Source organism: Periplaneta americana, chromosome 4 (assembly GCF_040183065.1).
Source record: "Periplaneta americana isolate PAMFEO1 chromosome 4, P.americana_PAMFEO1_priV1, whole genome shotgun sequence".
Taxonomy (NCBI): Eukaryota; Metazoa; Arthropoda; class Insecta; order Blattodea; family Blattidae; genus Periplaneta; species Periplaneta americana.
Genome location: NC_091120.1, coordinates 156,330,844 through 156,354,841, shown reverse-complemented (window position 1 = coordinate 156,354,841; position 23,998 = coordinate 156,330,844). Strand labels below are relative to the sequence as shown.

Here is a 23,998-nt window from a genome sequence, read left to right as displayed (position 1 = left end):
TCCTTGTTTTATTATCGACGTAACAGACTTTCATATACTTCTAATCACTTATAGAGTGAAATGAAATGTGTGATCAAAACTTCAACTCACAATCTGATGCGAGGTTTTGATTTTTTTTTTCACTGCATTGTAGATGTAGAAACATTCAACATTTTGGAACTACACATCAGCTCCATCATCAGAAAAACGCAGGGGAAGAGAAAAATCCATCTGTTGGGTTCATTACCAAAAATTGATCACAAAAACTAGACTCTCGGTAGGGAATTAACAGATGGATTTTTATTTTCTATGCCTTCTCTGACGAAGCCAATACGTAGTTTTGAAACGTTGTACAAAAAAAATCAGAGATAAGAGCAGATCCCCAAGACTGAACTGTCGATTAAGGAGCCAGACAGACTTTTCTCCTTGTCCTGCTCTGCCTGATGAGGTTGATACGTAGCTCCCAAACGTTGAATATTATCTTCATCTAAGACGTACAAAAAATTCCTTCGCACCTTGTTGAACACTGAAAATCTTACATCATAGTAATCTCCCAATAAAACCACATTGCTATCAAACTTTTCAAAACTGTAATAAAGACAAATCTGTAGCCCTTTCAGATAATTAATTCTAAAGAGTGCTGACAGGTAATTTCGATATTAAGAGAACTGCAATTATCACGTTCTGGCTACTTTATTGCCAGTATTTGAAAGAAAAATGAGCATGATAGCTCTCAATTTTGCTATAGCAAGACATATTCTTTGCCTCTTCCAAATCTTTCAGAGAACGTAGCTATGAGCCATATTAGATGCAGTAAAAGCTAATTTCTATACTAAAACTCATTTCAAGAATAAAATATCACTGAACATAGCAATCTGAATCAAATGACACCCTGCATTTTCATGAAGACTATCCTCACCATTATTACGTTCTGACTAAGTTTTCAGCGAATTTTGTAAGCTTGTTTTATTATTTAAAGAAGGAGAATTTCTTTATACTCATTAATTAAATCAACGGGAGGCCTATGTTAAATTCTGGACCCTACCAGACTAACTAGAGAAAATATTTAATTAAATGTTCTAAACAGATTTTTATACAAACTATAATTATAGAAGTACGATGATACTCAACTGTTGACATCTGGGCATTTTCTGTGAACGAAAATTCTATTTTACATGTGTTACTCTAACAAAATGGCGTAAGAAGAGTAAGAGACATCAGAACAATACAAACAACATTACAAATAACATTTCAATCCTGTAGATGAGTTTTATTTCCTGAATTAAGTTCGTCAAAATTAACAAGGGTGTATTTTGGCCTACTCAATAAAATGTGTGCAGTTTAATAAACACTTTCTGTCCAACCTTTGAAGTCCGCAAAAGTAATTTCACATTATGCATCAACATTGCAAATAGCAAAAACTACCGATACAATGATATTGAAATTAATCTCGTCTTGCTTCTCCCACAATCTTCCACCTCACAACCTAATCTTCATTTGCTAGTATATGTGTGGATTAGACTGTTTGGTTATTTTAATTTATCAATTAGATTTATATAGGCAGATGTTTTTGTCATTTGCAATTACGATTAACATAGAAAAGACGTTACATTGAAAGACTGCTTTTATAAAAAGCACATTTTTTCGGTATCACGAATCCTTCAAGCTCTCAAAATAGTTCAGCAAAATCAAAGTAATGTCTCTATTTCATGTAATAGTAAAAAGTCTATTGTTCAATGCCTACGGATCAGACATGTTCAATATTTTCTTTTTCAGAACTTAAAGGTTATTTCAGTTTGGGGGCAAAAGGGAAGGAGTAGATCGCTAGAATATTAAAACCTGTTTCACTACCAAAATATAAGCATACATTTATAGACAAAGAATTTGGAAAGGTTTTTGTTTCAGTCCCAGAGATTTTTAACAATTCTTAAAAAAAAATAATAATAATAGTTGTAAGCATTAAAATCACTACCAACCACTCACAGATAAATACAACCAAGTAGCGAGTTGAAGGGAAACAAGTTTGGAGCAGTGACATTTCTGTTTTGCGTCAACTCGTGCAGGTCTCCCGCTCTGCAACGATACTGCGAAACCCTCAACTATTCACGAGAAATGTCAGTCAACTGCGTGTCACGTGTTCCCCCTCCTCTTAACTACTGGCACGTGGGTACTTGGCGGAGAGTCGGTTTATGACAGCGAAGGGCGTTACCATGGAAACCCTACAAACGTCTATTTACTTTTTAGATTTGTTAATCAAAATTGGCACTGGATAAATTAGCCGACGCAGTATACTGGTTTAGTAATCAATATACCGCGTCTCGAACGAGAGGCAGACATTTCTTCATTCGCCACCGTTGTCACTGTCGGCATCTACTTTCAACAATGAGTTCTTTGACTAGTTTCTCTTCAGTCTCGTTCATATTATACACCAACGTTTGACAGACAAGTATAAGACATATTATTTAAATATGTAATAACAAGACACAAAGCCACGCTTAGAGGTACACACCTAAGTAGACATAAAAACTTTCCTTCTAGGAAATGATCCAGAGACCGCTCAATTCATTGCTAGAAATACTAACGGTTTTCTTCAGTCTCAATTTCGAGATACTTCAAAATGGGCCACGATCATTTCATTTGCACCTTTCGTCAACATTTCACGCGTCGGTGCAAATTCTACGAATTCCTAAATGTCGTTTCTAAGCATCTCCACCGCTAGCAAAACATTGGTTTACATTGGGGAAGCACAAGCTACTGTGGCCGACCCACGTCACCAGCAGTCCAAGTTACAGTTGATGAAGCATTCAACCTGCTCACGCAAAGCTGTCAATGAAGTTAACAGAGCCAGGCTAACCGGCAGAGCGTTTGAAACACTAAGCAGTGCCACTTAGAAGCGCTGCCAAATATGAAATGGAACTAAGACTGCTTGCTTCATAGAACTCAACAGATCTGATCTACACATTTTCCCATTACTATTGTAATAGTGATAAGGATGGTTGTCACTTATGGAAAAATGGTGAAATTATTTCAGAATAAATTGGAATATCCCGAAATAAAACTGCTTGGTATTCACAATGCAAGTGATTCCAAGTAGTCCATCACTGTGGTGTAACGGTTACCATGTCTGACTGTAAAACGAGTGGTCCAGTTTCAAATCCTGGTTGGAACAAGTTATCTTGAGTTTTTTTTCCGATCTTTCCATCAACCCATTAAGAGCGAAAGCTGGGTAATTCTCGGTGCTGGACCATAGACTCAATTCGCCAACACCTTCATTTCATTGGCTTTCTCCAATATCAAAACTTCAAGGACTGGGTCATTTTGTCAGTTCCATCTTTTGTGAGGATTGTGAATTAACTCTCATAAAGCAGCGGGGAGTCCCCCGTCGTATGGTCAGCATGATCTAAGGCAGACGCACAAGACACATGACAAGCCACATACATATACCCAGTTTCTGTGGGACGGAATCTCCGTTTCCCTGCTGAGAATCAAACCCGTGCCATCCAGAAATTGCAACTACAGTACCGTCTCATCGTGTCACACTGTTTATTCTGATGCTTGCGCAAGCTCTAGAGACTCCTGTAATTATTTTCTTCGTTTTTAAAGACCGTAGGGCAACCACAGTAGTTATCTCTGTGCTTTTCGTAAGAACGATCGTGGATTATAAACATTCCATTGAATACGAGAAAATGTGTCTACAAAATTCGCATTAAGACTAATTGGGATTTTGTACACGGGTCTATAACAGGAAGTTCAGCCGGTCTCCTACATTCTTTTGAATTCTCTTTAGCCACTTACTTCAATGATGCTAAAAATTTACACAAATGAAAATGTCTTTGTGTTACCTTGGCTACTTTTTTCAAATACAGAATTGACCGGCGTCTGTGAAATGTATTGATTTGACGAAAAATGTAAGAATTGAAATCAAGGTTATGGATAGTTAATTGTGAATACTCCCATTTAAATACATTTATTATAACATTATTTCCGTTTTCGTTCTAGTTGTCGTTTCCGTTCCCGGTTTATTGGTGAACCAGCCTTTACAATTCAACCGTCCGTATTTACAGGACATCTGCATTCATTCAGATTAGAATCACGGCAATATTCAGAGGCCCTCTCCCTCATTGGCCGAAAGTCGCCGTACCTGGAGACAATCATATCAAAACCAAAATGGAAAGGTTTCGAAAAAAAAAAGTTGCTTACACAACAGAACTTACCAGTGCCAACAATGATCGAAATCTAACAGTAATATGTATAAATAAAACTTCAGTTGTCAGAAGTCATAACCCATCTCTCCAACGCGTAGCAAAAGCATGAGCAGCACTTCTGGAAAGGGCAAATCCCACAAGACAGGACTCTCAAACGTTCCATTTTGACAGCGCTGGCGGCAAAATTCGTTCCGAAGTGCTGCACACCGAATATTGTGAACCAACTCACCTTCCACCTTTCGGCACACTTCTTGGAGAACTCGGCGAAAATCACATTTTCATCCGGGTGTTTCTTCTTATGTTCCTCCCGACAAGTTTGAACAAAGAAGGCATAGGCGGTCATCCGCCCCCTTGGTTTAGCGTCGGCCTTCCCTCGTGGCATCCTACCTCGATTTTGTTGCTGTGGCTGTAAAATTAACGAAACATTATAAAACGTGCTTTCCCTAAGAAGCACGAGATCTTGCTGTTATCGTGGCACGTCACTCAGGAACCTGCTAGACACAATTTCACAATTACATCGATAGCGGGTCACATCTGCTTTTTAAAAACTTCCACCCTGAAAATAACTTCCAATTCAAACATCAATGACTTCGACAGCAACAACTACATCATAAAATTCACAAAAAGAATAATTCAATTCCATATTAACACAAGCACCTTCGATTCCTATAAATTTTAATACAAATTTAATTTTTTCCGAAATCAAACAGCACAAATTTTAAGGCGTGCCATCAAAATGTATAATTTCTCACTGTCCATTGTTGGATATTAATTTTACGATAAACGACTACAGCCGAATTCTTCCGTATGGAGCCGACATGAACAAGAGTTCAGAAACTGAGCGAGCCGTAATAAAAAGACCCTCGAGGCGGGAATGTCACGGTCAGCGGGATACACAAAGGACGCGGGCTGTTGTTTTCATTTTTTTCTTCGCTATACCGCCGCACCTCGGCCACCTGCTTGCCTAAGTACGCGGAACTCGACAGACACGTGGGGCGTCAAAAATTTGCGACAGTTCCGTTATCGTCGCAAGCAAATGTGGCCGAATCATCGATCGTCGCATAAATACGAAATCTGGAAATGTCAGATCTCGGACTGCAGATGCGCCGGAGACTCAAGGGGAGTCATCAAGCCATGCCGCGGTTTTCGGATCCGCGCTGACACATTCGCACACGAATTTGACAAGTGACAACAGAAAAAACTGGTCCGAACAAATGACATACAAAATGCATACAAAAACACCAGAGCAGAGCACGGCGCACGGCGGTAGGAGGGGAAACGTAAACATTCCCCCCCTCCGCTACCAACACACGCGACGATACGTACCACTGCGGGAGGTGACGGCACGTTTTGAATAGAGTTTGCCATGCCACTGGGGTACCACCATTGCGGGGCGGAACCAGCGTCCCCTGATCGGCCACCGGCGCCGACCATTCCTCCACTGCTATAGTCGTAACCTCGCATGCAGGAGGCGACGGGCGACGACGACGAGACTGTGGCTGAAGTCATCGTGGTCGCCGGATTTTGGAAGCTGCTGGCCATCTTATACGAAAAGAGCTGCTGCGTCGCCGCCGCCGCGGCGGTACTGCGGGCGACGGCATCGTGCTGGGACGCCTGCTGCTGCGCCTGTTGTTGCTGCTGTTGGTGCTGCTGGGCCGCAAGCTGCTGCTGGTGGTGTTGGTTCAGCAGGTGCTGGTGGTGCGACTGTAGTGACTGCTGATAGTCAGACGTCGCGATAGCGCCCGGCCACCACACCGCGTCCTCCCTCGCTCCCCAGGCACCGCGATGGTGCTCCGACATGGCTTCACTACACTACACTTTCCCCAAGAGCTTGGTTTAGGCTAGGCACTAGGCAGAGGCGCGGGGACTTTCCGTAGCGTTCCGGACACAGGGGGGGACTCTCTCCACCACACAGTGTGCGCCTAACGTGGGGGTCCCGCTGCGACGTTGCCAAGTCGAATTTTATTCTGCTCACAAAGGAAAAGACTTGACTGGCCGAACGACCCGCCTACCGCTGCGCCTCAAGGGCGGGGGTTGAGGGGAAACCTCTCCCGTCTCTCTCTCTAGCCGCGGACACCCTCCTCCCTCTACCCTTGAAATTCGAGGTCAGCCTTCAGACACAAGACGCGCGGTTCCTCGCCCCCGTACAAAAGAAATAAAAACATCCCGCACGTTTTGTTTCGGCAAGCCAACGGTGTCGACAATCGACGCAACACAATGTACACATCAAAAACCGCAATCCGCGCGCCGGTCAGTTTGAGTGTCGCGCACTGTCAAAACCACGAGACAGGTGCGCGGTTAATTTTTTTTTCCGCCGCAGAAGTTCAGTGACGTTCGATTCTTTAAACTTGCTTTCCTACCGCCGTAACTTGGTGAAGTATCTTCACAAGTGTCGGAAACTTTGGAATTACTTCATAAATGAGAACACGCACACTTTTTACAGTTTTTAAACGTAGAGTCTTAAAATTACTTCGTGAAAACTCCAACAAGCGTCGGAAACAACTGGCAACGTCGCACTTTGTGACGCCGATCAACCGAGTACAGCGCCCTCGACACGCAGCGGATCGGACCGGAATTAGACAACGCGGAAACTCTCCCCACCCCGCGAAACCGTGCCGTGCTGAGTAGCGCTGGGTCCGGGTCGGTCAATAAGACGGTGGACGCATTCCCAGGGCTGAGGTTTGCCTGGGGGTTGTCGGGCCGTTACGAGTCGCGCCAAACGAAGCTTGCTTCGCTCAATGCTTTCCTTGCAACGGGCACAGCCCGGCCACATGGAAGGGGGAAAAAAAAAGTTCGGAAAGGGTAGATGAAATTCCCCATCCCCTTATATCCCCGCTAATAGGCAACTGGCTTTTCCTCCTTCCTCATCGCTATTTATACGCCAGTACGTTTAATTGAAATAACCAAAATTAGAAGCGACAATCTTCTAATTTGTCATTAACACGTAATTAGATATATTTACATATACCCAATAAGTTTAAAATTAAAATAATTCGAAACTGAACTCTGGTTCACGTCGTTAGATTATTGAACTCACCCTATTTTTTCGCGCCAAATCCATTACGTCACGTGCGATTCCTTGACAAATGACACGCGCAACGATGTTGCCTGTAAGATGAAGTCAACGACACAGCCGCGATCGAAAAATATTGATTATAAAACTTTTTAACTAGTAAGTAGTAAAGAAAAACTCATAACAGAAGATCACGCTGTATGCTTCATTATACACAGATAAAAGCTGCATAACATTTACTAGGTAATTAATTTACAAAATTTGTTGAATAATCTAAAGAGTCAGAAAAAAAAACTGAAAATATCTTTAGCTATTCAATTACTTTAGCACAGTATTATAACCGAAGACTATTAATTAGTTCTTCGATTGATCAAGCTGTGCATAAATTTAATGACATTGTAGCACAATATTTACTTTATGTCGAGAAATGAATGTATAAATCATGTGTGAAAAGGAATTGAAGTCATACGAAAACATTACATGGGACTGAATTACATTTTTTACATAATTAGAATCGTGCATTAATTGCAGCACAATTAAATGTAAAAATTAACACATTTGTTTTGAATACAATTTTCATATAACTTTATTTACTTACAACATGACTAAAATTGTCAGATCATAATATAAAGCAATAATTATACACAAAAAAAAAACCAGTAAATTCCGTATGAATTCTTTAGTTGTCTCATCTAATCACTATTCACTAGCAAAATAATTTACTGAAGATCCAATAGACCAAAAACATTAATACCACACAAAAATGTAACCTTTGATTCTAAATAATACGGGAACTAAATTTGTGAAAAATCTGAAAAGTAACGTTACAATTTAACAAATCTTGCTGCCAGGCGTATCGCCAAATAAAATTAAAATTACATTTCGTTGCAAATGTTGTATCTCAACTGCCTTGTAAATGGGGGTTAAAACTTTTAAGTAGCCATTCTTCATTTAATTCATTGTATGACCTTCATTTCTCCTTCCCGCCATTTTATATGACAACAGCCTCGCCATTTTGCTAAAAAATCGTTATTCGAAATTCATTTTCCCATATCAAAAGCATTTGGTTAGGCGGCAATCACTACCCGACATGCCAGGTCCGTATCAAATAGCATTGAGTAGTGCCCATAAGGATACTACGGGTTGTATTGGTGGCCATAGGGAAAGATTTATTTACGACAAAAATCGGACAAAGACGACGCAAATCCCAACATTATGACTGAAAGTACCCTTAATTTTATGCAATGGAGCTTGCTTCTTCACCTTATTGGATTACAATAAACAATAATACAGTATTTCATTAAATGCATAATCCCCTATGCTATTATAGGGCAACACGTATATGGCCCATAGGTTAGTACAGAGCCGAACCCTAGCCCTGCCTAATGGTAAATGGAGTCCACATTACACGGCCTTGGCTGCCATTTGGAACAAAAGGGAAAACTTTCTAACATCTCGTACACTCTTCCTAAGTATTTTACGTATCTCATAAAATTCCCACAATATGTATTTAAAAATAACTTTAATTTACGGTAATATAAATACTGTACGTTGCATAGTTTCAGAGAGAAAAATATTTTCTGTTATACTTATTCCGTTCTCTATGCTAAGCTTATGGCAGCCATTTCGATGACGGTTGTATAGGTGAATAGAACGCAGCAGATTTATATAATTTAGTTTCCACGTTTAAAAACACAGCAAAGGCACACACTTCACACAGAGAGCACAATATAATTTAATCTGTTGATATCATAATTTTCTTCTTCTGACACCATCACAGTAAGGAAATATAAAAATATTCTTACCTTAACAGAACTCGTACCACCAAAGGATAGCTGCTACGAATATCGCGACCCCACGCCACTTATGCGGTACATGGATGTAACATAGGGAAATCTTCTTGTTTTCTATTGGCTAAATTCAGATGGACCGCAAAAACTAGACCAATCAATGTGCTGGTTCTATTTAACGAAAAGACTCTTCTTTCAACCAATGACAACACAAGTTATGTAAAGCGCGGTAAATTTTTATCAAACGTCGTTCAGCAGACGAAAATTATTTCTTACTGGTATTAATGGAAGACGTCCAGGTTTCTGAGATAGTGACTTGTCTAGAAAACAGAACGTTTTGTTCTGAATATTCCTGAAATCGCCTATATCAGTATTTTCTATTTATTTGTCAGATAGTTTTAAAAGCTGAATATTTTTGTTGGTCTCATTAGTGGGCGTGGTTTATGTGAGTAGTATTTGAAATCAACCAATCACATTGTTAATGTATTGAGCTATGACAACAACAAAACTTTCGCCATTACTCGAGAAAGAAGTACCACGCAGAGGTGGATGGAGACGTGACAACTGGACGTAAGGTATAGCTGTAAAACGATCTTTATGAGTGAAGTGAACTGAAACAGTGTTATTTAGCATTATAAAACGCGTGAACTTGTCCAGAAATTCATCAAGACTCCTTCAGTTGGACTTGGTGAGGTTATGAGCTACGTAAAACCATAAAATGAAGTCTGTTCTTTGTAATACGTTAGTTAGAATTTCGTACTCTGTATAATAAATATGCTACACAGTAACTTTAATGGATATTTACGATCTTTTAGAATGTTTGCGTCAAGATGAATGGCTTCAGCACAGGTGAAGAAGATTCGCGGGGACCGCCAGATCAGATATGTTGTCTCGTAGATGAAGAAGAAAGGTGTCTTCGCCCTGCAGGCAACGCTTCATACAGTAAACGAATACAGAAAACTGTTACACAAAGAAGGCTAAAGCTACATCTTGATCATGCAGTAAGTGTAACATGAAGGTTATATCATGTAGTTAGAAAGATTATATTTTATTAATTGGTTTTCTCTTACTGTTTCTTTAGGCAAGGCATATCTACATCTGTGATTACCATAAAGATGTTATCCAGAAAGCTAGAACAAAACGGCGGAGGAAGGATTCTGAAGATGACTCGAATGAAACGGACACAGATTTACCTGAAGTGGATCTCTTCCAATTACAAGTTAACACACTGAGAAGGTACAAGAAACACTACAAAGTGTCAACAAAACCAGGGACCAATAAGGCTCAACTGGCAGATGTAAGTATTTACCTTTCTTTTAATACTGCTACAATATTAATTTCGTTCTTGAAAGTAATATTTTAATATTTTATCTTTGGATTATTGACTTATAAAGTGCCTCAGATAGCATCTTTTTTTTTTTTCCAGACGTTAATGAAACATTTCAAAACAATTCCAGTGGTTGAAAAGGAAGCTCTTACATTTTTTATCTACATGGTCAAGTCTAATAGTAATAAACTGGATCAGAAGAATGGTATTAACGCAGATACAACATAGTTTTTAAAGATCTTACACAGATACGTTGTTTTCTAATAAATGTGCAATTTAAAAAGAAGTTACGCATATAGGGATCTATTAAAGTGGTCTGGGATTAATTGAAAGGAAGAATGAAGAGCAATGTTGGTATACCGCAATGTTTGCTACAAGAACAAATTCTACGACAAAACAACAGACCTTTTAGTGGTGGCAGGATAGTTTGTATGATAATCTAGTCTATATGCAAGTATTTACTGGATCGAGGAAAGTGTGGTTTGTGTACAAAGAGCGTGTGAATTTTCAGCATACATTTACGCTATATTTTTATTTGACTGTAATTCATCTTGCTGGTATACTTTAACAAGATTTTAACACAATTATTTTAACTCTAATTTATTTGTATATAGTTGTTGAAGTGTTTTAATACCATATGGCAGCGTCAACACCAAGAAGCCTGATTGCAATAAGTTAATTTTATTGTAAGTGGCATTAAGTGACCGGTGACATATTCAGTCCTCAACATTAATTTATTACACGAAAGTGCGCAGTAATTCGATTTCGTACGTGTGATTAACTGAAGATTACCAAAAAAAAATTGGTAGATAATTTGGGCAGTTAAAATGTTGAGCATTTGTAGAGCTTTTCAAAGCCACGATGTTACAGGTTATGAACAGATTGTTGCATATGGTGCTCCAACGTGTCTTTTTAATATGACATAATAGAGGAGTGTTAGATTTTTAAGTGTAATATTGACAGGTGTTAAGTCATCATTCGTTGTTTATGCAGTGGTTTGTAAACGTTTAGTTTTCCTCGCTTTACTGAGAGTCGTGTTTAGTATATTAAGATAACGTTCTGTATTGTTTGAGTGGTAGAAAGATATTTTTCTAGGTTGACACGTTTAGTTTCACAAGATTTTACGACATTTTTAGTTATTTTTCCAGTAACCTTTTCAGTGCTCTTATAACACTGTAATGGATTAACGATTTCCATAATTCACATTATTTTAATAGGAACGTACTCTAAGGGACTGACAAATTGATGAGAAATAAGCAGAACTATAATAACAACACAGTAAGTAGGCTACTTGGTCAAATCTCGAACCCGAACGGTTCATAATCTCATTTAAGCGCCAGAATAAATTGTTTGAATTAGTATTCTTTCATCGAATTATGTACATTTCAGAGGATTCCTTAAAGTCTTACGCTTACAGCATCTAGATGCGAAAAATTAATTCACGTACTCTCGTCAAAATGCCGTGTAGTATAATTTGTAAGACAGTGCTAACAGTCCTCTCCATATAGCCTACAGTACTTTGATTGCTAACAGTTGAGATCATCTTGTTTCTGTAGAAATTCGTTTCGTACGTATGCAACATTATTCCGTCAGGTTTTCAATACGATGATTGTAACGTTGAAAATTAGGAGGAATCTTTATAGATCTATCCGATTGAAGATCATTTGCAAGAACCTACCTGGGAAAACTGTAAAGCTTCTGGTTTCGAAATTAAATCCAAGGTCGTGTGAATATTAAACTGACAATTTTACATAGAGAATAAACGAAATTTCGCATGGAGAAATGGTAGATACGTGTGAGGTCTGTTGTAAATATACATGATTAACATTTTGCTAGTTAGAAGGGTTTTAAAAGCGTTTAAGCACTAATGAACACTTAGTTTTAAATTTCATCCAAGATTCGAATCCTTCATTTTCTGTTTCGAATTTTCGCTAGTTTGTATTTGAGTGGTTACCATGCTTGCCATTAAACCCAAAGTTCGCTAGTTCAAACTTGGACTAAGAGAGAATACGCACGATAAAAAAAAAAAACTTCCGTTGAGGGAACCATTTGTTTTAGATTCACATCGCATAAGAATTGTTTCCCTTAATAAGAGTGTTAGGAACAAAATTTAGTGGTTGTTTCTCGTCCTTCAAAATTCAGAAAGTCCTCGTCCATATCTGTCGTGTTTGTTTCTACCTCTCTGTCATGGTGATGACTAATTTCTCCAGGTGTTTCATTGCTAGATACGCAATGAAGCAAGAGCCTGGATGACTATCTTGAAGCATCGGATACTAACCAGAAGTTTATATGGCTTGCAAATTGCATTTCAAATGTTTCTTTCTCAGAGATCTTCAAATGTTCCAACAATTGAACCAGTTGAGATTAGCTTATTGTATTGCTCCTTTGCATTGAAATCTTTGTGACTTGTTTAAATTAGTGCTTCATTTTCTGAACTGGGGCCAGGAAGTAGTTTTGAAATGTTTCATGATGTTGAAAAACATAATTCACATCCTACCATTCATAGAACCTGTTTCATTAAACATATTCACTAAATTTAGTATTGTTTTTCTGCAAGGAACTGGGTTGTCAGGACATTTACGTCCAAAGTTTCCCCTTGTTCTGCTACACAATTTCTTTTTCAAAATCTGTACACGTTCACGCACTGAATATTTAACCATTGCAGAAAACAACGTAATAAATTGCGGTTATTTCATCTGACTTACTGCGTGCCTTTTCAGCAGGATACCAAAGACAGACTGACACAGCTAATTTCGGGGGATTGAGCGTGATGGTCTATAACTGCATCTACGTGGTTCAATTTTCCATCCATGTACGCATGCAATGTGGAAAGAATCAATTTTAAAACACCCGTTCAATTAAGATGCATGAAGATTTTATGTCTACATGGTGCGCCGTTTTGAATGTCATCTTCACTACGTATATATATTAATTATTAATAATTGTCAAGGTAATTATGGAGCTCGAACAACAGTGGAATGATCTGTAGGAGGGGGAATGTAGCACGTCAATATCTTCACTTGAATTCAGAAATAATTCCTTCGGTAAACGTAGCTTATCTTGCTTATGTCAGTTAAGAATGCTTTGTGTTAAATTAATGGGGAGAGAACATAATGCTCTATCTATTCTTAACATTGAATGAGTAATGTTGGGATCATTGCAATATGACGATCTAATAAATTAATTTGCTAGTTAAAGGACACGACGTCAAAAATTCGTAATTCATATATTTAGATTATAGCGTATTATTTTAAACTAGTATAACAGACCTAGTAATATACAGAGTCATTCCCTTGCTAGAGGCATCAAACTTTTATCAATAAAATTTCTATTTATTTGTACAGGTTAGCCAAGCAAATTTGTATAATGTAAAAGCACCAGTCTTTGACACTTTAGTGATGAAATTTCTTTATTTTGCGTATAGTTATAAAACGAAATAATTAAATTAAACAGTATCATTACACACTAATTGTTTCAGGCTTTATGAGTGCCATATGGTAGTTTTAATTATTAATAGTCTTTATTAATGAAGCAATAATTTTTTTTTGTAACACATGTTTATTGTACCAGTCATAGACACTCAAGATTTTAGCATGTACCAGTCTTTGACAGTGTCCATGTACCAGTCATTGACATTTATGTTAAATCACTTTATAATATATTAAACTTAGAAGAAGGTGATATAATGATAAAATGTTAATTAACAGAATTGTTTAACACTTAATTTTGTACTTTATACCTTCGTTGTTGACTGACTTCACTTTCATTCAAGGTGCAAATTGAAAAATAAACATATGGAAATGCGCCAATAGACAGTCAGTATGAAAAATCAATAATAAACAACTACAATAATCATCAACTTAACACAAACAAAAATATAAATATTTCTACACACATTCTTTCTTTTTATAGTCATAGGATAAACATGAAAATATGAAGACCTATTACTGAGGGGCTGGCTGACATTAGACATAGTTACCCTACACTGAAATACATACATAAAACTTGTGTTTAGGCTTTTTCGAAAATGTTCACAGGCTTAGAAAATTCATATTTTAATCTTGCTCCAGTGCGCAAGAGAATTGGTGAAGGTAGTTTTCCAATGACCGATGTCATTTTTACTACAGACACATCTTCTTCATCCATCTTAAAGATTCTTTTGTCATCGCTGATACATTTCATTGACATTACTTCCACTTCATTGTCATTGGGATATATCTCCTGCACCACACATGCATATCGATACACAGTAGAATTCCGTTTGCCACCACAAAATTTGACCAATACATAATCGCCAACATTAGGTTTCTTGCAGGTTATAATGTCACATGTTTCTTCCTCCGACTCTTCTACTAGTTCAATATCATCTAAGCTGTCCTCACTCTCAATCCACTCTTCTGAACTTTATGAACTGCTGGGCTCAAATTTTGCTTTCTTCAATGATTTCACCTTTAGTTCCCTCTTTTCTAATCTTGCTTTCGACCTTTCTTCCTTCTCTAGCTGTTTCCTTACTTTCTCTTCTTCTTTCTTCATGTGATATTTCTGCCAAGCCTCAGAAGTTACTACAGAAGGTATTTTTTCCTTATTCTTTCGTTTTTTAGTGGTTGTTGGCTGAGGCCAAAACAATACCTTTTTAAATGGTGAAGGAACATTTGACATCAGGGTAGGTTGTTTTGAGGATGTAGGTCTACTTGGTGGTGTCATGGGAACAGCCAAATCAGACTGTTGGATGAGGACTTACAGATACATTTGATGAGGAAGATTTGTGAGGCGTGGTGTTTGTGAACTTACTTGGTGAAGACGGCAATGATTCAGATTCATTTTGTTGTGTTATGACCTGACTGTTTGATTGTCACTGTCTAATTGTTGTGTCATAGTTTTCCAGAGTAGGAAAAGTGAAGTATCTTCAATACGTCCAGTCCAATCATGTTTGTCATAACTGTTTCTGAACTCAGCCATTTTATCTTCGGGTATGTTACTTTCCAAAAATGACAGCCAATCTTTTAGATTAAATTCACTTCTGCAGGTAACTGATGAAACTACAGGCACTGAAACTTCACAATCTTTGGGTGCAATTTTGTTGAAATTTACATTTGCAACACTAAAAGGACAGAGCCCACAACTTTTGAAGCCATTCTGAATGGATTGCTTGGTAATGCATTGTAATGCTTCAGACATGACAGGTCCAAAATTTTCTTTCTTTAGTTTATTTCCGGAATTTGCTAGACGCCATTTCTTAACAGATACCTTCCATTTCTTTTTCAGTGGGCCAAATACTGCTACGTCCATTGGCTGCAGTAAATGTGTCGAATTTGGAAATAGTGCAATTAATTCAGTTCCATTCTCAGAACAAAACTGAGACAAATTGAGTGTCATATGAGACACATGGCCATCAATGAAAAATATTATGGGTCTCTGGATTTCTTCCTGAATTAACCATGGATAGAAGACATTAGTCATATATTCATAGAAAGTAGGACCACACATCCATCCACTTTCAGATCGTCCAATCCCCCACGTTGTAGGTATACTATTTGCTATTAAGCTGGGTATTCTGGCATATGAAAAGATTACCATAGGAGGAGCAAGCTTGCCAGCAGCATTAGCAGTCATGAGAACTGTAAGATTTTCTTTCTCATCATTCCCAATACTGTAGACAACTTTACTCCCTTTTTTCGTAATCACTTTTTCCCCTGTAGGCTGCAGGAAAAATGCACTTTCATCTGCATTAAATACCCTATTTGGATCATTTGTAATGTCCAAGATGCTTTTGTCCCTAAGATATTTATGAACTTCTGAAAACCAATTGCGAACTTGTTCTTCTGTCACATTTGCTCTAGCAGTCGTCAAATTTTGTGCCACACGCTCACTTAATTCAGGATGTCTTTTTAAAAATGATGTGTACCATTTCCTGCCTGGCCTTCCATCGGTGAATGGATTTGCTCTTTTCATTTGTTTCAAAATTTGTTCAACACTATCCAACAAAAGTTCTTTTGTTACTGGATACTGTACACATGCTGTTGACAAAAGCCACTGGACTAAAATCTTCTCCTCATCATCACTCAAAACAGTGGCAGGTCCAAATCTACAAACTTTTGGACTCTTCCCGCTCGTTTTATAATATAGTGTAACCCTAGACACACCAAACTTTTTGGCTGCAGTAGCTGTAGGTATGCCTTCCTCCACAGCTTCTATGGCCTTAGCCATTTGATCAGAGGTATAGTTTCGCTTACAAGCCATACCTGAAACATGATGTTCCAAATATTGACAGTTGGTGTTCCAGTGATTGATACCATGTCGAAGATTGGTAAAATTGGTTGTATAGTAATATTTTCAAGATACACGTCCAAAACATTTTCATTCTGTTCAATTTAGGAATAATTAATGACAATCAAGCTAATAATCTTTGTACCAATCATTGACAGGGGTGTGTCTAAAACTGGTACATCACATAATTTAATGTACCAATAATTGACACCACTACCATAAATCATTGATTTAGGTTAGGATTAAGTTTGACCAAACATATCCATTCCTTTATCATCATAAGTCAGCCCTTCATAATAATATTTATCAATTAAAATATATAATTGTTGTTAATAACATACAAAATAATATCTTACCTTAAAGGTTGTAGCAAGGAAAATTAGGAAAATCTTACGAACTTATGCTGCAACAATTTCGCAAAAATTTTCCCGCCAAACCAATTGAGAGTTGAGCTTGAACTGTTTACCATTACTGCCACATGAACTAAACTTAATTTACCCATATTCACAGAGGAGAAAATAAAAATAATTTCTCTTAATATTTCGTGAAGTTTACGTAAGTGTCAATGACTGGGTCACAGTCAAAGACTGGTGCTTTTACCTTACTTGTTTATTATTTTTTTATTTTAATAGGTTATTTTACGACGCTTTATCAACAGCTTTGGTTATTTAGCGTCTGAATGAGATGGTGATAATGCCGGTGAAATGAGTCCGGGGTCCAACACCCACCATAAGTTACCCAGCATTTGCTCATATTGGGTTGAGGGAAAACCCCGGAATAAACCTCAACCAGGTAACTTGTCCTGACCGGGAATCGAACCCAGACCACCTGGTTTCACGGCTAGACGTACTAACCGTTACTCCACAGGCGTGGACTGTATACTTGTAAATTGAATTGTATAAAATACGATCTCTCTCCTCATAACAAGTTTTGACTCTTCCTGTGACCTTGAATAATTCTGGATTCATAGCGGTAGCAGCAGTTGTACCTGTACTGTTACGCTATAAACACATAGTGATGAATTCATGAAGTGGCGGGTGGAGTGTTTCCCTCCCCACCTCCGGAGATTTTTTTATATAAAGCTAAAAATATAATTTATACGATACTAAAATATACAATATATTCCAATTTGATACGACTTTTCAATAACTAACTTATGTAGATTTTCGGGTAGTTGGTTCCTTGAAGGTTGGTTTTCTGCAGGTCAACATCTTGATTGATTGAAATATAAACCGTCTAAATTTTCAGGCTTGATTGTTACAGTTTATAAGTCAGTTATGCGTTTTTTCATTGGCGTAATTTTCAGTGTTAGTTTTGTTTAGTAAATACTATGGCATTTGAAAAGTAATGGCAACATAGTTACTGTTTCACACTAAATTTATTTAGGTTACTTTTGACATTACCTACTTCAAATACAGGGTGTTTCCGAGGTGGTGTTACAAACTTTCAGGGATGATGGCGAAGGGCACATGCATCAATTTGAGATAAGGGACCATGGTCTGGAAATGACTGAGTCGAAAGTTATAAGCAAAAATAGTTGTGTAGAAATGGAATTGTAATTTGGCACCACTTGCCCTCCTTCCCTTAACCTTTGGAACAGTCGTGGAAAGATGGTATGGGCGGGATGTCTCCTACGTGGGTACTTGACCCGGTACAATCTATGAGCTTGTCTACTGTTCCCATTGGCTCATCCGTATTCGAAAATCAGGTCTGCATATTCCACTCTCGTGTACTCCTCCATTTCACTAGAACTGATTGACTAGACACTGCAGCTTGTACACATACACTGCTGTCTACAGACGTGCATATCAGGACCGACCATGTCCATTACGCTATCTGCATTGCTTTAATTTAGTTTCCTGTCCCCATCCCTCAGACAGCGCATTGAACGGAATACTGTAAGTAGACAATGTAAACAACATCAGATGAATACAGTATGTGTATATGTAAAATTATTTCATTTTCACACAACTATTTTTGCTTGTAACTTTTGACTCTATCATTTCCGGACCAGGGTTCCTTATCTCAAATTGATACATGAGCCCTTCGCCGCCATCTCTGAAAGTTTGTAACACCACCTCGGAAACACCCTGTATATGTAGTCTCCTGCCATGTCAACAATATGTTGCCAAATTCTTGCATCTACAGCAGCATTTCTGGATATCTCTCTCACTGATCAATCTAAAGCTGTTTGGATGTTAACTCTTGATGGAAAGCAAATGCCTCGCTTTCACCCAACTTGCAGTAGTTCAGTATGGTAGGATTTCTTTCCCATAGGCTTCTTGTAATGCCCTAAACTCCCTAAAGCACTGAGTTGCATGTTTTTCTCTTGCAACTTGGATTTTTATGAAGCATCAAAACCCACTCTCAACTCTGTTCCTTTTATTGTTAACTGTATAAATATGAATCATTTTATTTATGAACAATTAGAGATGGAACCTGCTTTCTTTTTTATTTTATATTGCTTCAACTCTATAATATGTTTGCTATGTTGTATAAATTGGCAGTGCTTTCCTTGTCCGAAATTATGGAGAAGGCATTTTGACATTTGTATTTCCATTTAACGTGATTTTGTTAGCAATCATGTAGAGACAGCTGTGATACATTCTGAAGGAGACCTACGAAATTGTGGTGGTAATTTACTTAATTCATATAATTAAAAAAAATCAATCATGAAGCCAATGTTCCTGACATGAGGACTATTAGAAACTGTGATAGGAATTTCATTATTCAATTTTGTCTCTTTTTCTTCTTTCCGTAAGTTTTTTTCTCATCAGCATCTTCAAAGTTCTGAACCATAGATGCAGCCATTTCGAGTTTAGTTTCAATTTTATTGTAGATTTATTTGACTTGAAGTATGGAATAACTGCAGCATAAATTTTATGGTCTTTTGTTTGTAAGACAATTATTGTAGTTTTTTTTTAAGCATTTCTTTTATTAAAATTTGCTACAGCCTTCAATGACTTTAAGCTGTAAGGAGGAAATAAGTGACAATCGTACAAATGAGATGTGATGTTCCGTATTTGTAATTGTATTGTTAAGGAACTGAACACATTTACCGGTGACTGTTACTGTGATTGTTCAGCTTTTGTACTGATCTTAACTTGGAATATGAATGACATTGTATAAATCTGGAGTTGAATAGTCTTGGATCAGATTATTTCATAATATGAAGTTAAAGTCAGTTCATCAGTGCTGTTTCTAAAAAAAATCGTATTATTTTAGTGTAAACACGAATTGTACATACAGAATTGTCATTGCATAAGTTTTTTACAGCAAATTATAATTAATGTAATATATCAGAAATATATTTCATCTCTATGTGTGATCTGGTGCTGAAAGGGGAATGTCAGAATGTTTTTTGCAATTTAATTTCCATTCATTATTTCCTTCTTGCAGCCTCTGTCAGAAATAATGCTAATACCACAGTTGTGCTGAAGGATATAGGGTTTGACGCTCAAGAATCACACACAAACAGGGCTGCAAAAATGTAATCACCAAGGCCACTTTTATCATAGACAAAATTAGAGCGAACTTTTAGTGTCGTTCTAATTGTATTAAAAATAAACACTGCCATGGCCAAGTAATTTCTTTTTATAATGTCTTAGATTTGTTTCCTCAGAATGTTGTGTACAAACATACATAAAAAGTTAAAACTTGAAAGTAGGTTTTTTTCGAAGATTCACCATTTGACATTCTCTTATCAGTAATAACTAAGTCACAATAATTATAATGGCGGTGGGCTTAACATTGCATTATCCAGTTTTAAAGATATTTACTTACTGCATAAAATGTATATTTACTTCAAAACTGATTTGAAGAGATTTGTTTTATTTAGTACTTCTTAGTTGTGTTCATATATATAAAAAATACCTATATGTATATATAGAGAGAGAGAGATTTATACATATATTGTAATTGTGTAGTAAATGTATCAGGAATTGGTATAGTGGACTTCAGAGTTGATGAAAATGTTTATAAGATTTTACAAGAGGAATTCCTACTGTTCCCAGTTTTAAGTTTAAATAAATACTAGAATTAATAAATTCCAAGAAATTACTATAACTTCGTGAGTAGATGTAGAGTATTGGAAGTACTTGAGATTGGATCCCAGTTGCAGGTGAGGCCTTTCCTCCTATTCCATATTTCTATGATTACAACTAGTCCATGAAATTCCTGAAGGGCAAGGGCCTCGTGCCTAGCTGTTAGCAATCCAGAGTAGCCACTTCAAGAAAGATGGTCATGCTTTTCTCTGCTTCCTTTTCACCAGTCCTGTCGATCCTTTGACTTGGATGACCAGTTACTACCAAAGTGGACCTTTAGATCTTCTACCCATTGTTTTCTCTGTTGTCTTACTTTCCTGTAGCTGGTTCTGGGGTCCCAAGCTGCTGTTAATGGTTTTAGTCAATTCTCACAACATGGCCTGCTCATCTTCTTTTAATGTAGCTACTTAACTATCATTATGACATCTTTAAAAACTATTTTTATAATAGCTCTAGTTAATGCAATCTTCCATCAGTTAAGCATATCAATAATTCTTCTCCTATCAAGAATTTGTTTAGGCCTATATAAATATTGGTTTTGGGGAACAATAAAGATGAGATCTTTCTCCACTGTGACAATAGGTTGCTCCTTTTTGGTTCATAAGGCCAACGTCAATTATCTCCTGGCTTAGTTGCCTCATGAGATGCCTTATGGTGTCACGTGTAAGGTTCAGACGGTTGACTAAACAACACGATCAATATTTTTGTCGCCCTCGGTAGCGTAGTTGGTATAGTGCTGGCCTTCTAAGCTCGAGGTTGCGGGCTCGATCCCAGCTGAGGTCGATGGCATTTAAGTGTGTTTAAATGCGACAGGCTCATGTCAGTAGATTTACTGGTAAGTAAAAGAACTCCTGCGGGACAAAATTCTGGCACACTGGCAATGCTGATATATCCTCTGCAGTTGCGAGCGTCGTTAAATAAACCATAATTTCAATATTTTTCATTAATGATATTCTCTTTTTTTCCTTTCTGTAAAATTTTAAAAGATTATTCTTTATTTACGATTTACAAGACCAATATTTTTTTGTTTGTGAATTAGTTTCTTTTGTTTAAAAGTCCAGAATTTTTTCCTTGGCTTGCAAGAAATTGATATACCTATTTAGTATAAATTTTATATATATATACATACACACACACACACTATTTTTTCTAAGGTTATAAGCTATTCCTTATTTTTATTTACAAGAATACTTTTATTACATTAAAAACTTTGATAACTATTTGTTTTTATCTTGTTCCCTTATGTTTGGTATTAGATTATTTAAAAAAAAAAAACTATCATGTTCTCTACCTCTTCCCCCTTTCCTGCCCTATGCAATAGGCAAATAAAGTAGAACTTTGTCTTCCTACACCTTACCTTCACAGCACATCTAAAATATATGATAATACAGGGCTTTTGTTGTATGTGCTGACCATTGGCATGATGTTTTTTCTCAACAGCTGGGCTTGTCGCAGCCAACCGCACTCGTACATTAACCCCACTACTTAAAAAGTGTATACACTCGTATTTTATGGCAGATGATGGAAATGTCCTCTGCTAAACAGGCATTGTATTGGGAACACACATTCTGAATGACACAATTAAGTTTGGCCACTATAATGTTTCTGAGTTCATATGTTCTACCAGTATATCCACAATTTAACTTCACAGTAATTAAAATGCTCAGTTTAAGAACGATGAAGAGTCGACAAACTGTGTGGCTTTTTTCATCAGTGACTGGAGATTTAATCGATTCACAACTCGTTTTCTTTTCAAATGAGGCGTGGTTCCACTTGACTGGTCATGTACACAATCAAAACTCTCTCTATTGGTATTCTAAAAATCCACATCGTATACAAGAAATCCCTCTTCACGATAGGAAAATTGGAGTTTGGTGTGATTTTAGCGCAAGACAATCAGATTTTTTACTAGTAGAACACATTTTGTCCACTCTTCATTGTTCTGGTTGGTTGGTTGCTAATGCATGGCTTGTTGGAGAACTTCCATTAGCCATCTTGCATCCCAGTAGCATGAAGTTAATTCTAATGTATTCCCAAGGGCATTGCACTGTTGGAGGTGACTTCTGTCCATTACAGAATTTGATTCATTTCAGAGCACACAATTTGGAGAGCTATATATATTGTAACTTTTATTCTTACTTTAGCCACCACACACCCATCAGCAATGTGACTTTAATTCTTAATAATTCACCTTACAACAATGGGTACTCCACTGAACACAACAACATAATAGTCGTTATTGCACTCCACATGACAATAAACGTGTATTATTGAGAAGAACAACAATGTACTCCTAATTTCAACTACTGTTCACAAAGCACAATGTGCAGAGCAAAACTGTCCGTTCGCCTTGGCTAGTTCTTCTAGCTCACTGTTCAAGTTCACTGCACATCAAACTGAAAACTATCGGATAGGCTGCGCTCGCCTGGACGCTGCCATGGTTACATACCCACTCAAGTTCACTGCACGTCGAACTCAGGACCTCCGGATACATTGCACTCGCCTGGATACTGCCACAGTTACGGACTCACTCAAGTGCACTGCACGTCGAACTCAGGCCCTCCAGATACATTGCCGCTGTCCAAGACAACACTTGACTAACTAATTCCGCCAAAGACTGCTCATGCTTTTATTACTAAACCATAACATCTCGAATCTTCGATTCGCGTGGCTTTCCGAATCTTCGAGAGGAATACGGTTCTACTTTCCCCTGCTCTCTCTGCTTCATGCCGTACCATAGTTTTCTTTTCCTTCGCTCTGTGCCACACTACAGTGCCTACCGAAGCTCGAGTTCCGTCTCCCCATGCCTTCCTTCTCGCTGGATGCGTGCGCACACTCCCGACGCGACCAGAATATTCCAAATGGCGCCACAAAACATATATAGTCGGTGTAGATGGGCAGCCAAGCAATCATGCCCTTTGTACAGTCTGAAGAGGGTGATGGCTTTTATTCAAGGAGCATCAGGAATCAACCATTTATCTTCCAGTATACAGTTCAACTGTTTAATTGCACTTTTGCAGAATTTGTTCTTGCATATTCTGTTTAACTCTTTTTTTTTTTTCTTTCTATAATTAATATTGCTGAATGGAATCATGTGTTATGGTTAGCCCTTTTACTCTTCATTGTTCTTCAATTGGGCATTTTAATTATTGTGAAGTTAAATATCGACCAGTAGAACAAATGAAATCGAAACATTACAGTGGCCGAACTTAATCACGTCAATCAGAATGGTCTTTCCGATACAACATCTCTTTAGCGACTTCTGTAAGATATGATTTTATACACATTTTAAGTGGCAGGGTTAACCTACAAGTATGGCCGGCTGTGACATGTCCAGCCTTCAAGAAGCAAAACATTGTGCCAGAAGTCAGTAT

General features: G+C 37.6%; 2 protein-coding genes across 6 annotated transcripts in view; one reads left to right on the top strand and one right to left on the bottom strand.

Annotated features, from left to right (window-relative positions):
* Positions 1 to 7,188, bottom strand: part of Dsp1 (Dorsal switch protein 1) — a 68,617-nt gene extending 61,429 nt beyond the window's left edge. Inside the window, exons 1-2 of the mRNA XM_069824198.1 lie at positions 5,511 to 7,188; positions 4,414 to 4,590 (exon numbers count right to left, since the gene is read on the bottom strand). Coding sequence (XP_069680299.1) covers positions 4,414 to 4,590; positions 5,511 to 5,984 — 651 coding nt within the window. The 5' untranslated portion in view covers positions 5,985 to 7,188. The remainder of the gene's footprint in view (positions 1 to 4,413; positions 4,591 to 5,510) is intronic.
* A 2,006-nt stretch (positions 7,189 to 9,194) lies between these two features.
* Sap30 (SIN3-associated polypeptide 30) overlaps positions 9,195 to 23,998 on the top strand; it is a 51,665-nt gene continuing 36,861 nt past the window's right edge. For 2 of the 5 annotated variants that reach the window (XR_011331837.1, XM_069824199.1), the window contains exons 1-4: positions 9,203 to 9,675; positions 9,803 to 9,988; positions 10,069 to 10,284; positions 10,414 to 10,519. Coding sequence is in view for 3 of the 5 variants with exons in the window: in XM_069824199.1 (XP_069680300.1) it covers positions 9,818 to 9,988; positions 10,069 to 10,284; positions 10,414 to 10,519 (493 nt within the window). In the remaining 2 variants the exon portion in view is untranslated. Of the gene's footprint in view, positions 9,676 to 9,802; positions 9,989 to 10,068; positions 10,285 to 10,413; positions 12,036 to 23,998 lie in introns of all 5 variants that reach the window. The other 3 variants (XM_069824200.1, XR_011331838.1, XM_069824201.1) reach the window with 3 other exon arrangements.